At 43.6% G+C, this 14,194-nt stretch overlaps 1 protein-coding gene across 4 annotated transcripts in view; it reads right to left on the bottom strand.

Moving 5' to 3' along the window:
• The window catches only part of ZNF704 (zinc finger protein 704), a 162,199-nt gene that overhangs the window by 29,879 nt on the left and 118,126 nt on the right, over positions 1–14,194 (bottom strand). For 3 of the 4 annotated variants that reach the window (XR_007355365.2, XR_007355366.2, XM_048841035.2), the window contains exons 5-7: positions 11,916–12,016; positions 10,367–10,628; positions 5,128–5,232 (exon numbers count right to left, since the gene is read on the bottom strand). Coding sequence is in view for 2 of the 4 variants with exons in the window: in XM_048841035.2 (XP_048696992.2) it covers positions 5,128–5,232; positions 10,367–10,628; positions 11,916–12,016 (468 nt within the window). In the remaining 2 variants the exon portion in view is untranslated. The remainder of the gene's footprint in view (positions 1–5,127; positions 5,233–10,366; positions 10,629–11,915; positions 12,017–14,194) is intronic. The other variant, XM_048841036.2, reaches the window with a different exon arrangement.

Below are 14,194 nucleotides of genomic sequence, written 5' to 3'. Positions count from 1 at the left end.
TGATAACAGGGCTTGGAGAGGTTTGTTGCTTGTCACTAGCAAAGCAATGTGAGAGACAGCCCAAGCTGGAGAGTTAAGGGGGCACAGCGGTCCCATGATCCCAGTCTGCACTCCGTGGCTCCCAGCACACCTAGAAAGCCACAGAGATGCCTAAGGTAGCCCGAAGTGAATTGCTGAAGAGAGAGGCTTAGGCACTGAAGTGGTTGACCTGGTGTGCCTGGCTGCCGAGCCAGATGTAGGTAGGGGTATTCCTCAGACACTTAAGCAACCCATGTCCTAGCAACCGAAACTATCTCTCTCTCTCATATGCAATACCCCTTTCATGTTCATCCTACATTTCCCTGTGCTCCAATGTGTGGGCACTGTTCTACCCCACCACCAATCGCTGGCTTGCCTCCAGCAGGATCTGACAGACATCAGGTCTTGGTGTGCTCAGAGCTTGTCTACAGGAATGGTGAGACAGGCATCCCCCTGACTAATCTGAGCATCCTATCTCTGGAGCTTCAGCATGAGGTAGGATCAGAGCTGCACACTAACTATGGGACAGCATCAGGGTTCAGTTGACTTTGCATATGCTGACCCGTGGTCACCTCAGCAGCAGCTTTGAGAATGTCAGTGGTGCCTAAATGGTGGACTTAGGAGCCTAAAGAGCCTGACAGGTGCTTTGAGGATCTGGGCTGAACTCTCTAGTATTCATCAGTTTGGGCCTGGCTGCAGCAATGTGTGCAAAGTCCTTTGAGGATGTGAACTGCACTATCTGCTAAATGCTAGGAATTATTAACAATAAGACAAAGAATGATGGGCTATTTTTCACAATACCTGTTGTCTCTCTCAGATAGAAAAAGATGAAGAAAACAGCCTCCACATGCATCTTTAAAATATTAGTGTCCACTTCACCTAACCATATGTTTTAATGCCTATTAAGAATTATAAAACAGAGAAATGTGTCCATGTAGTGGTGTTGTGTGGTTGACTTGGTGGTTTACTTATTTTTGCACTGAGCAGCATTTGCAAGATTGTCAGGAGAAAGACGGATAAAAATAGCTGACATGGGCCCCCGAATGGCCTATAATTGTGCTATCAACACTGTTACTCTAGGTCTTCACAGGAGATTGTTTTAAATTATATTGTAAATCACTAGCATCTTATAATTTCCCCAGAAAATTATTATTTGTTTCTTAAATTCTGTTAGGAACACTCACTCTCTATAGCTGCAGGATCAATGTTATTGCTTGAAGTCAACTAAATACCTACATGTCTAATCCCTTCCCTTTTAGTGTCTGATTTACAATGTCACTAATTGCATTCTTGGATTCCCAATGCTACTGGCGCCAATTTCTGCTACTCCACAAAAGGAGCTAGTTTAATAATTACTCTATCAACTGTATTGTTGTGCAATCAAATTCCGAGAGTACTTTACGCATGGCATGCTCTGTCGAGGCACTCTTGTTCAAATTGCTGCCAGCATGATGGCTTTCACTGTTTAGTTGTTCCTTGATGGAATTTAATAAATATTCATTGGCAGAGTGCAGTGTAATTGATTCAACCACTTTCATTTTTATCCGTTCCACAAGAGCCCACAGCCTCTGAAGAAAATCTCCAAGACTTACCAAAGGTTGAGAGTAAGAGGCTTTTCTGATTCACTTGGTGAAGAGAGGACAGGGAGGCCTTATCTGTTATCACTGTGTCTAATATACATTGTTGGGGGGAAAAAACCCTATGTGGCTCTCTGGATGACTCGTGTGCATTATGTGATAAACTATGAAAATTCTGATTGTGTAATTTTTATGTTGGATATCAAAGCATTTCATTTCAAATGACTGCCAGCTGCTCAGAAGCCTGCTTAACATTTTTTAATAAAAAAACATTAAAATGAGAATATGCTGTACTCTATTTATTCACTAATAGATTTTCTGCATCTTAAAATTAATGATTTTAATTTAAATTTTTGATACACATTGAATTAGGTATCTATTATCTAGTTGCCTCTCTAGACCCTTATTTGATTTTACAGTAACTCCCCACTTAATGTCCTCTCGCTTAACATTGTTTCGATCTTACATCCCTGCTCAATTACAGAACATGCTCCATTTAAAGTTGTGCAATGCTTCGCTATAATGTCGTTTGTCTGCCTGCTTTGCTTTGTCCACAGCTGTCAGTCCTCCTATCAGTCCTCCCAGCCCGCTGGCAGACCCCGCGGATCAGCGCCTTCCCCCTCCTCCCCCCGCCTCCTGTCCGCAGCAATCAGCTAACTTGCGGCATTCAGGAGGGAGAGCAGAGGAGCGAGGACTCGGCGCACAGGCTCCCCCTCCCTCCCAAACGCTGCCAACCAGCTGATTGCTGCAGGCAGGAGGAAGGGGGAGGCTGCACGCTGAGTCCTCGCTTCTCCCCTCACCCTCCTGCCCCCTGAACATCGCAAGCCAGCTGATTGCCACAGGCAGGGGAGGGAGTGAGGACGTGGCATGCGGAGAGAAGGGCTGGGGGCAAGAGTGGAGTGGGCGGCCCGAGGGTTGAGCCCCCCACCCCAGGTGCTTGCAGGGTTGGGGAAGCTGCCGCTGCTGCTGCGCAACATGCTTCTCCTAGCCTACAGCACCTTCAGCCTCCTTGCCTGCCTCACTGTCTCCAGTGCCAATGGGCTGTGCCTGTGTGGTGTAAGGAGGGGGCACCTCCCAACTATCGTACTGTACTGTACGGCAAGAAAAATTTCCCTGGAACCTAACCCCCCATTTACATTCATTCTTATGGGGAAATTGGATTCGCTTAACATCGTTTCACTTAAAGTTGCATTTTGCAGAAACATAACTACAACGTTAAGTGAGGAGTTACTGTATTTTATTTGGATGGGATTGTGGAAAGTTTCTCTATAATTAAGCAAAAGGCCTGATTCAACAGTCCTTACTCAAGCAAAATTTCCATTTACTGTCATCACAAGTCCCTGTGAGTATCTTATAATCCTTGTCAAAGTTGATCTTGAAATCTAATGCTCCACCATTAACAAATAATTTCAATACATACTAAGTGCATGTTTTCAATATAAAGGCAAAATTTTCCCTAGTGAAATCAACAGAAGTTGCATGCATGTATCTGAGGCTAGAATCATGACTTAAAAATACATCAGTTTTGTTAGGACAATTCTTTTCTTTCATTTGTTCAGGATTTGCAGAGCTCTATTTACTCCTGAGGACATTCTGTGCCAACAAATTAAAAATTACATGCACAATATTTTAAAATTCTACAAGTTTTATTTGTCAATAAATAAATGTGGAGGCTCCAACATAGCAGTGGGTAGCACAGGCCACTGGCTGCACGAAGGTGGAGGTGCATCCTGCAGTCCTCCCACCCTCCCGGACACGGACTCAGTGGTGAGGCTGCACCGGACACTGATACAGCACAAGGCCTGTCCCTGCCCCAGAAACACCCTGGGGCCATGCCCCTTTGCACCAGGAGCCGGGCAGCTAGGCTCAACCAGACAGGATCTAAGTGTGGAGGGGCTCAGTGTGAGGGGATCCGGGTGTGGGGTGAGAGGATATTGTGTGAGACAATATGGGTGCAGGCAGCTCAGTGGGGGGGATCTGGATGCACAGAGGCTCGTTGAGGCGGTTCCAGGTACAGGGGCAATGGGATTCTGCAGGAGCTTCCAGGTTGTTGGGGCTCAGCGGAGGGGTCTGGGTGTGGGGGTCTCAGCCAGGTCTGTATGCTGGAGGAGTGGGGCTTGGTGGTGGGGGTGGTCTGGGTGCAGCTAGTTGGCAATCAGTGGTGTGGGGGTCTGGATTTGGGGGCTCTGGGTGGGGGTTTGAGTGCAGGGAGCTCAGTGAAGGGTGGTCTGGGTGCAGGGGTGGGAGTTGGTGCATACATTGAAGTTCAGTGGGGTGGGGTTCTGGATGTACCAGGTGAGGCTTGGCAGGGGTGTCTGGGTGTGGGAGGTCCAGATGCACAGGGCTTGGGTGGATGGAGGAGCAGCTCCCCGTAGAGTGACACCTCCTCCCCACAGCTGAGGAGTGATAGGGGCAGGAAGCTGAGTTTCCTGCAGCTAGGGGAGGTTTCTGGGGGTGGATCTGACACAGCCCCAGCCTCTCCTCCCAGCCAGGACTAGCAGTTGATCCTGGCTCAGGGTAGGAGCTACTGACTGGGGTGTCCCCAGCCCTGCAGTGATTTACCTCTCTGTGAGCTGCTCTGGCTGCCTGAAACGTTGTACCATGACTGCTCTTGCAGCTTCCCTTTGCTTCCCCATCAGAAAGTCATTTTTTCTGCAGGGAAGCGAAGGAATCTGCAGGGGAATGAATTCTGTTCACGTGCAGTGACACAGAATTCCCCCAAGAGTATCTTTTGGACATCAACACCTCTGCTAGATTCTTTAAAACATAAATACCTTTCTAATAAGCCTTCTAGGAGAATGATCAAATTGCTGATTTCCTCTGGTTTTATAATTAATCCTTTAGGAATATACAGAATGGACACATGCAGTGGCAAATGTAGAAGATTTTACAGATTCTCTAGCTACCCAGTTCATTCTTTTGTAATCAGATAGTTTTAAAAATATACTACAGACCCAATTCTCTAATTATTTAAAGATTGTAAATTGACTTACATGCAGTTACTCCCAATGTAGTATAACACTTGGGTTCTCAAACTTCATTGTACCACGATCCCCTTCTGACAACAAAAGTTACTACATGATCCCAGGAGGGGGGAACCAAAGCCTGAGCCTGCTGGAGTCCTGCAGCCCCAGGTGGGAGGACTAAAGCCAAAGCCCAAGAGCTTCAGTCCCAGGCAGAAGCCTGTAACCTGAGCCCTGCCACCCAGGGCTGATGCCCTTGGGCTTTGGCCCCCGGTGGTGGGGCTCAGGCTTTGGTTTTGGCCCTAGGCGGTGGGGCCTCGGACTTTGGCCCCGGGCCCCAGCAAGTCTAATGCCAGCCCTGGAAACCCCATTAAAAAGGGATCACAACCCACTTTGGGGTCCCAACCTATAGTTTGAGAACCGCTGGCGTAAGAGGAGAATCAGGACCTGTGGGAATTTATCTGTTTCTCTGTATCTCTGTCGCATTTAATTTCAATCATAAGAGCATTACTGGTAAGTTTTAAAACTTTTCATTGGTTAGGTACAGTCTTTGTTCATCTTCCACTTACCGGAATGCCCGTGAAGGTAACTGGAGGGGACTGCCAAGAGATGCTAAAGCTACGGCCATTTGGAGTGAACTTTGTTGACCCTGGAATGTTCACTGGAGGAGTAGCCTGTTTAAAAAGAAAATATTCCAACAAAAAGAAGTGCTCCTCTTCCAAAGCATTGCAACAAGATCTTTTGCTCTTTGAAACTGCAAATCAACCAGGTTTTCAGCAGCTCAAAATAATTCCACAATGATGGCTGTGACAAGCATTCTACCCTTGTTCTCTGTGGGGATAAGCACGAATAGGGCAACAAAGAAAGAACAAGGTCTTTATATGTGATCATTATTTAACTGGGCAGAAAAAAGGCTATAGGTCTCCTGAGAAATGGCTTCTATAAGGAAACCTCTAAAAGCTCAGGTCTTATATCAAACACTACTAGGTATGAACTCAGAAATCCATGTATAATTTTTTTTCTTTTGAAACTTTTCATTAAGGCAAAGTTACAATAAAACGTTAATATACTTCATCAGGACCAGATTAATATTCAAAGAAACAGGCAAAAGATTCTCGCTTGCTCCACTGAGTACACAAAAAAATGTGACCAAATTTCTAAATACTTTTTTGGCACTTTTCTCTTGTATGTAATTGGTGTAAAAACGTTTCCATTACAATACTCCGGGGGGAATTCATGTGCCCTGCAGAATTTTTTTTTTCTCCACAGAAAATACATTCTGCCAGAGAGGCTCTGCAGTTACACCTTTCACCCACCCGGGGCTGCTGTTGTGCCAGAACAGAGGCAACCAGTTCACTGCTCACCAGAAGTAGCAGTCAGAAGCCGCTAGGGAGAGAGCAGAGGCTGCGTTCCTCACAGCACCCTGCCTGGAGGGACAGACAGAGTGAGGACACACAGGGCTGCTTGGGGGTGGGGGGAGTACATAGACCAGAAGGGCTAGTGGGGGGTCAGACTGGAACAGGGCTGAGTGGGGGGGTGAAGGGCCACATGGGGACAGGGGTTGGCCAAGTGGGGATGCACGGACATGTGGGGGTAGGGGGAAGGAAGGACACATGGGGACAGGGGCAGATGTGCTTGGGAGAGACTAGGGTCAGCCAGGGCCTGCAGAGGGATGCTCCCTAACAATCCCTTCCCCCCAGAACCCCCTGCAAAAAAACCCCATGTTCCATACTCCCCCCAATCACTCCCAGGCTCCTTTCTAGCAATTACTTCCTTCTCTCTCAGCTCCTCTATTACCCCTGACTCCCCGAAGCTTTTGCACTGCTTCTGAGGGGTGCATCAAATACGTTTCTGTATTGTAGTTTAAATGAATTATTACTCAAAGTTCTGTATTAATATGCCTACTAAGGAATCGTCAGAAAAGATTTCCTGAATCTTTTATTGTTGTCTGTATTGTGACAGACATATTTGTTGACAGGTATTTTGAAATAAATTACTAACATATTTGAAACTGGCATGATTATACTGTGTTATTTTGACAAATAAAATATGCAGAATTTTAAAATATTGTGCACATAATTTTTAATTTTTTTGGTGTAGAAGTCGCCAGGGAGTAATTACAAAGACAATCCATATTTTACTATATCACAGTTGCATAGCAGGAGAAGTCACACTTTACTGTGCAATACAAAGTCTTGCTGCTAACAAAAAAAAATAAGGAAATTACTTTGCCATTCTATTTACAACTGGAGAATTAAATAAGCATGTCTGGGTATCTCTAGGAAGCTGGATTTTCTCACAAAATGGATTTCTTTAACAATTTTCTCCCCAAACTATCTAATTCCTCAGGGCAACTACCATATATATAAAGTTCCAAAAACCAGCATCTGGTCAATTCTAACAAAAACTTTAACTAGAATGATAGTACTTTAAAGTAATGTTACTTTCTGGTTGAAACTACTAAGGAGAGAAATTTCAGATACCAAAATGGTTAATGATCAACAACATGAGGTAGTTATTCTGCAATTATAAGATAAACATACGGAAAAACAGCTTTCCCTGTTTAAAACAGTGGGCTGAAATCATTCTCAGCATATAAGGGCAGTTATTGAAAAAAATAAAGCTAAATCAAGATTTTGAAAAACACAATTGTCCCCTCAGCTCACTCCTTTTCCTTCCATCTAGGTTTTAGAATGTGCTCATCACATTTGTGATGAGCATCTTTCTGTTGAGCTGCCTCCTCCTCTATGGGCTGTTGGAACCTGGCTAAAAGATGTGCTCTGCTGAGGTACTTGGGGTTTCCTTCAACACATCTTCTTAACTCCTTTCTTACTGTATAAAGTCAGTATTTCACAATTTGTTCCTCTCTGCTTATCAGGGTGAATGAGTAGCTGCCTTTAGGACTGGCTTCCTATGCCTCTTGTCAATCAACCTTTATCATCACAAGGTTCTTGTTTTACATTTAGACCATTTAAAAGTGAGCTTTCCTTGCATTCTTTAGTTGTTTCAACCAGCCAATATCAATTTAAAATATCATGTTTGTTTGCAGCCACTCACCGTATCTGAGTGTCTCCCTCACTAGACTCACAGTCACGTTCAGCAGGAGAGATGACAAACTAGAATACTGCAGACTTCTGCACAAGATAGTTCTCAGGACACATAAGTACTGTCTAAAGCCAATCTCTGGGATTTCTCAAAGGGGAAAGGATAAGGACTGTCTGAACAACAATATCTAGGCAACTAAGGTCTGTATGTGACTAGCTGCTATGGATCTACGCGAATCAACACCGACACACAATCTTATCTAGTGATAGGAGGGCATCAGCCAATGAGGTCAGTAATGTCTCTGTGCTATATCCATAATGAAAGCCTGACTGAAAGTTATCAAGGAGATCTGGTAACTCTCAGTGATATCAGAATTGCTTTATCACAATCTCTGCAATAATTTTCCGAAAACAGGAATGTTTGAAACCCAAAGACAATTGGCAAGATTAGCAGCATCAAGTGGCTAACAAAAGTTTGTTTGAAGGGAAGATGGTGTATCCATTAGCACCATGCCGGAGCATTGGTTCAATGCTCACTCAGATAATGGTGTCATCACTGCTATTTCCCAAAATACTTGAATGAGAGACCTCCAAGGAAAACCCAAAGCACTGACAAACCTACCTCCAATTATCTTATACCTAGGACCCTACCAAATCCACGGCCATGAAAAACTCATCACAGACTGTGAAATCTGGACTCCCCCCGTGAAATCTGGTCTTTTGTGTGCTTTTACCCAATACTATACAGCTTTCACGGGGGAGACCAGCGTTTCTCAAATTGGGGGTCTTGACCCAAAAGGGAGTTGCAGGGCGGGTCACAGTATTGCCACCCTTACTTCTGTGCTGCCTTCAGATCTGGGCGGCTAGAGAGCAGTGGCTGTTAGCTGGGCACCCAGCTCTGAAGGCAGAGCAGCAGCGCAAAAGTACGGGTGGCAATACCGTACCACGCCACCCTTACTTCTGCGCTGCTGCTGGCGGCGGCGCTGCCTTCAGAGCTGGGATCCCGGCCAGCAGCCGCCGCTCTCCAGCCGCCCAGCTCTGAAGGCAGCGCCACCACCAGCAGCAGTGCAGAAGTAAGGGTAGCAGTGCCGCAACCCCCCCACAATAACCTTGCAACCTTCCCCCCCCAACTCCTTTATGGGTCAGGACCCTTAAAATTACAATACTGTGAAACTTCAGATTTAAATAGCTGGAATCATGACAATTATTATTTTAAAAATCCTGTGACTGTGAAATTGACCAAAATGGACCGTGACTTTTGTAGGGCTCTACTTGTAGTTAACGTACAGCTGGAGGTGGTCTCACTAAAGACTAGATATCAGATCCAAGTGACAGGTTTCAGAGGAACAGCCGGGTTAGTCTGTATTCGCAAAAAGAAAAGGAGTACTTGTGGCACCTTAGAGACTAACCAATTTATTTGAGCATGAGCTTTCGTGAGCTACAGCTCACTTCATCAGATGTTTACCGTGGAAACTGCAGCAGACTTTATATACACACAGAGAATATGAAACAATACCTCCTCCCACCCCACTGTCCTGCTGGTAATAGCTTATCTAAAGTGATCAACAGGGTACCCATAGCAGTGCTGCTGATCTGAAGGTATACATTGTCCCCAAATGTGAAATAGTTATGGGTAAGGACAAAGTCACAAAGTTCAGCCACCAGGTTAGCCGTGACACCCCAGATGTTCTGGTTTAACTTGGATTTAAACTTGGAGAGTGGTCAGTTTAGATGAGCTATTACCAGCAGGAGAGTGAGTTTGTGTGTGTATGGGGGTGGGGGGGATGTGAGAAAACCTGGATCTATGCAGGAAATAGCCCGACTTGATTATGTAAAGAGTTGTCACTTTGGATGGGCTAGCACCAGCAGGAGAGTGAATTTGTGTGGGGGGGTGGAGGGTGAGAAAACCTGGATTTGTGCTGGAAATGGCCCACCTGTTGATCACTTTAGATAAGCTATTACCAGCAGGACAGTGGGGTGGGAGGAGGTATTGTTTCATATTCTCTGTGTGTATATAAAGTCTGCTGCAGTTTCCACGGTATACATCTGATGAAGTGAGCTGTAGCTCACGAAAGCTCATGCTCAAATAAATTGGTTAGTCTCTAAGGTGCCACAAGTACTCCTTTTCTTTTTTTAGATCCAAGTGAGTATATTATATTGCTTTGGTGCTTGCAGATGCATAACAAAGGTTTTTAGTTTGTGTAAAATACACACACAATATATGAAAAAAAGTATTAAATTTATTACATGTGGTAAGAATTCATTTCTCATGTCCATAAGCAGGCCATGGACCCCAATACTTCAAAGACCGTATTTTTCTTAGAAATTATATGGTGTCCAGGAGATCAAAGCATGTTAAAAGCAAGAGTTTTCAAAATAATTTCTAGCCCATTTTTACATGCTGTTTGAATTAAGTTGGAAAGTTCTCTAATAGAAGTTGGAATCTGCTTGGGTTTTTCTGCCATTTGTAAAGAATTACCAGTCAGAGCGGTAGATATTATAGCCTTCTTTTTATTTTTCCTGCTCAACCACTTGTATGCAAAGCTGCCCACCTCACAACAGACAAATCAGAAATGTTTTGGCAGCCACTAGGACGTGTGCAGAAAAATCCAATATGGGCCAGGCCGTATCAGTCTCTCCCAGTGTCTCTCTTATACAAAAAACATTAGCCAGTTGATGTAAAGGGGCTTTGGTTGTTAAACTCAAGCAGGTGTGTGATCACTGAATTCTATTAAATAGGTTAGTTCACTGTCACTAACTTTACCTGGTAAGCATGATCTGTGTGTACGAGGTAGAGATTGGTAGGAGCTGAGCGGCTCAAAGGTGTCATCAATTTAGTCTCAGTTTTGGCACATGAAGTTTCAGGACGGTTTGCATCTTGGGTGGGAAAAGGAGGAGGAGATCCTAGAGATGGAGAGACTGGAGAAAGGCTGCTTAAGCCATCCGCTACTGAGTCTGTGTTGAGCCTGATCTCTGTATAGTAAAAATCTTCCTCTCCATCACTGTAGTCAGACTCTCCTACACGTCTAATTCAAGAAAAGACAAAACACATATTACTATACTAAGGCAAGATTGTTGCAATTCAAGGTTAATTTTTAAAGTCCCAGATACATAGCAAATAAATTAAATATATGAACATTTAAGCTTCAGCTGTGCTTACTTTTATAAAGAGTGATGTGTGTATCATATAAACATTTTACTCATTTGCAGGGAAGTGCTTGGCAGAAGTCTTGTGTAGTATTTAGAGCAGGGGACTAGAAGTCAGTCTTCTATGTGGCATTCTTGACCCTGCTACTGACTCATTTTTTTGCCCGTGGACCCATCACTTAACTTCTGTGCCTCAGTTTACCCATCAGTAAATTGAGATACTTGCCTCGCGGTAAATAGTTAATGTCGGTAAAGTGCTTCGAGATCCTCACATGAAGTATGGCTATGGAAAATACAGTGTATTTGTCGTACTAGTCGAAGTGATAGCAAAGGTGGGCAGTCACCAGTTTCATTAGTCGTATTTCCACTAGTAAAGAAAGCCACTTTCTCTAACTTGGAATGGGACTTTGACGCTAGAAGAAGAAGTGCCTTAGAAATCCCTAAAATGGATTGTGGAGGCATCAGTCATTCATCTGTAGTAAAGGCTCTGTTGAGATTTCAACTTAAAATGATTAAATCCCTTTGTTGCACATGAAATATACTGTGTCACTGCACCAAATTTACCTCATTTAGGCCTGGTCTACACTGGGGGGGGGGAATCGATCTAAGTTACGCAATTTCAGCTATGTGAATAACGAAGCTGAAGTTGACGTACTTAGACCTACTCACTGCAGTGTCTTCATTGTGGTGAGTCGACTGCTGCCTACCCCGTCAACTCTGCCTGCACCTCTCGCAGCGGTGGAGTACAGGAGTCGACGGGAGAGCGCTCGGGGGTTGATTTATTGCGTCTAGACTAGACGTGATAAATCGACCCCCGCTGGATCATTCGCTGCCCACCGATTCGGTGTGTAGTATAGACATACCCTTACTCTGAGTGTACAGACTGAGTTTTCAAAAAAGTTGGAAGTGAGGAGTTTAGGACTTAGAAGTAGGTAAAGTGACTCCTTTTTGAAACCACTATGTTGGTTACACTCATGCCACATTTCTGGGGTGAAGGGGATTGTTAGTTTGTTTTTTAAATGGCACCTTAAATTCTGATGTAATCACTTGACTCCAGAAGCTGGTCCAGGATGCCTATGCCTCCACCTGGCCCTGCTTGTGTGAGCACTGAAGAATCTGAAAATGGGTCAGTACCAAATCTCTTCAAAGAACGATTGTCCTCTTACCCAAGATGAATGGTCCGGATGTGTTTCTGAATCCCTGCGGCTGTGCTCAGTACCTTTCCACAGTTTTTCCATAGGCATTTGAACATTACCTTCATGGAGTTCTGACAAGTTATAAGAAAAGCAGGTTTTAAAAAAATATGCTATTATTCATATGTTCACATGAAAGGTAATACATCGTAACTATATGTTACTCCATCCTAAACCGGGCCATATTCTGCTGTCAGTTACACTGGTGTAATTCTGCTTAATACAATAGAGCTACTCTGGATTTACACTTGGTGTAACTACAGCAGAAATTGGGATCCCCCTGCAACACCTCCTGGATCATTTTGCAAGAAAACTTAGGGCCAGATTCTACCCCTAATTAAAGACCTTGCAGCCCATTGACTTCAGTCAATCTATATGGGATGAAAAAGCAGAATCTGGCTCTTGAACACGTGAAGGATAAGTGGCCTGATTTTCAAAGGAGCTTAATACCCACAGCTTCCAATGACTTCCCTAGGAACGGTGGGTGCTCAGCATCTAGGAAAATAAGGCCACAAATACAAATAATGTTAAGTATAACAAAGAGCCACCTCCCACTAACTTTATAGAATGATAAATCAAAACACTGGATAAAATTAAATTTAAATAGATAAGCTACCCACATCTCCACACACAGGGCAGTGTGTTAAAAAGGCAACAGTCAGCCAGAGACTGGATCTCATGAAACCTGCCAATTTTCAAGAATTTATTGCTTTCCCTGGCAATGGAATAGTCCATTTCTATAGAAACTGTTTTACTGTTATAGGCACCTTCTCTTCTCCAAATTAGTGAGTTCTGAATATTAAGATAGTCAAGCAATTGCCTGATCATTCTTTAGTGCTTTTAACTCCTCCCACTCAGAAATAAGTAAGTGATTTGGTGGGGAATGGGTTGAATTTATGGCAAAATGTAAACATTCAACTTTCTTGAGGGGTGGAAGCGGAGTAGATGACATTGTCCAAGATGTGACTCCATGAAACAGAAGTAATTTGACACTAACTGATAAGGCATTCTGTTACTCCTAATTGGTGAAGTTATCAATCGCTGTATTTTCACATTTACACTTTGTGGACTGACAGCGCTAACAAACCAGTAATTAGATCATAAATATTTTTCTCCAAAGTGCAAAGTCACAATCAGACAATTACTAGTCAGGGTCAGAATGAAAACATAGGAGAAAGTGAATTTGCTACAGGTGAACCCCATGTAATATCATTCATTCCTTATACAAATTTGATGTTTGTTGTACAAGCCAAAAACTGAAAACACCAAAACAGACCATCAAGTATAAAATGTTTGTGGAGGGTATGTAAAATATGAATAATAAAACAGTAAGAATGGCAGTTGTAAAAACATCTGCCTAATCATTGCTGAACAATCAGAACAATGACAAACACAGCTTTAACTGGGTAATAAAAAAATCACAGCATTTCTTTTTCTCTCTCTGTCCTCCCACAACCCCCAGAGTTATCTCTGGATTTATTTTAATAACTAACTTTTAATTTATCATAGCAAATGTGTTCTCCATACTGTTTTTTTATTTAGCAACAGGGAACAGTATTTTATATCACCCTCGCAAAAGATGTCCCAACAAAGGCAAGCGTGATTGTGGGACACCAAATGAGCAACTCCTGTAGCAAAAAGATAAAATCTGATCGGGTTTAAAAACAATCATTAAAACTTCATCCTGCCAGCAGTGCGGCAATTATTGCTCTCGATCTGATCAAGAGAAGAAGTCACCAAGAAAGGATAAATACCTTGTTTTCCTCTTTCTCACACAAAGCTCTTTTTCATCTTGCTATGTAAAATCTATCCTGCTGTGTTAGGAGTGAAGAAAGCTTGGACTAATGCCATCTCTTTGTTTTCTTCTTCAAGAGAGGCACTTTGCTTGCTGGCATAGTGATGGGGGAAGGGGAGTTACATACCAAATTAAAGCATTTGGTTTAGTTTCATTTATTTAGTTGTGAGTGGCCACACGGATCCTTCCTTGGCGGAGTGAGGTTGATTTCAGTGAAGTTTCCCTAGGGATAAATTTGGCCTGATGACACTATACAGATTCAGTTTGTCTCCCCTCCCGCCCCTCATGTTTGTTCTGAGTGCTTCACCTTATTAGGGCATCCGATAAGCTACCAACATTTTCAGTGAACTAGAAATACAGGGCCAAATCCTGCCTTGTGATGGCAAAAAGGGAAAAGGGAGAGGCTGCCTGTTACAGCCTATCCCAAAGGAATTTGCCAAAGCAGGGCAGAAATCCC

The sequence above is a fragment of the Caretta caretta genome, chromosome 2 (genome assembly GCF_965140235.1).
Source record: "Caretta caretta isolate rCarCar2 chromosome 2, rCarCar1.hap1, whole genome shotgun sequence".
Lineage (NCBI taxonomy): Eukaryota > Metazoa > Chordata > Testudines > Cheloniidae > Caretta > Caretta caretta.
Note: the sequence above shows the minus strand (reverse complement) of the source record. Positions and strands in the feature narration are given on the sequence as shown.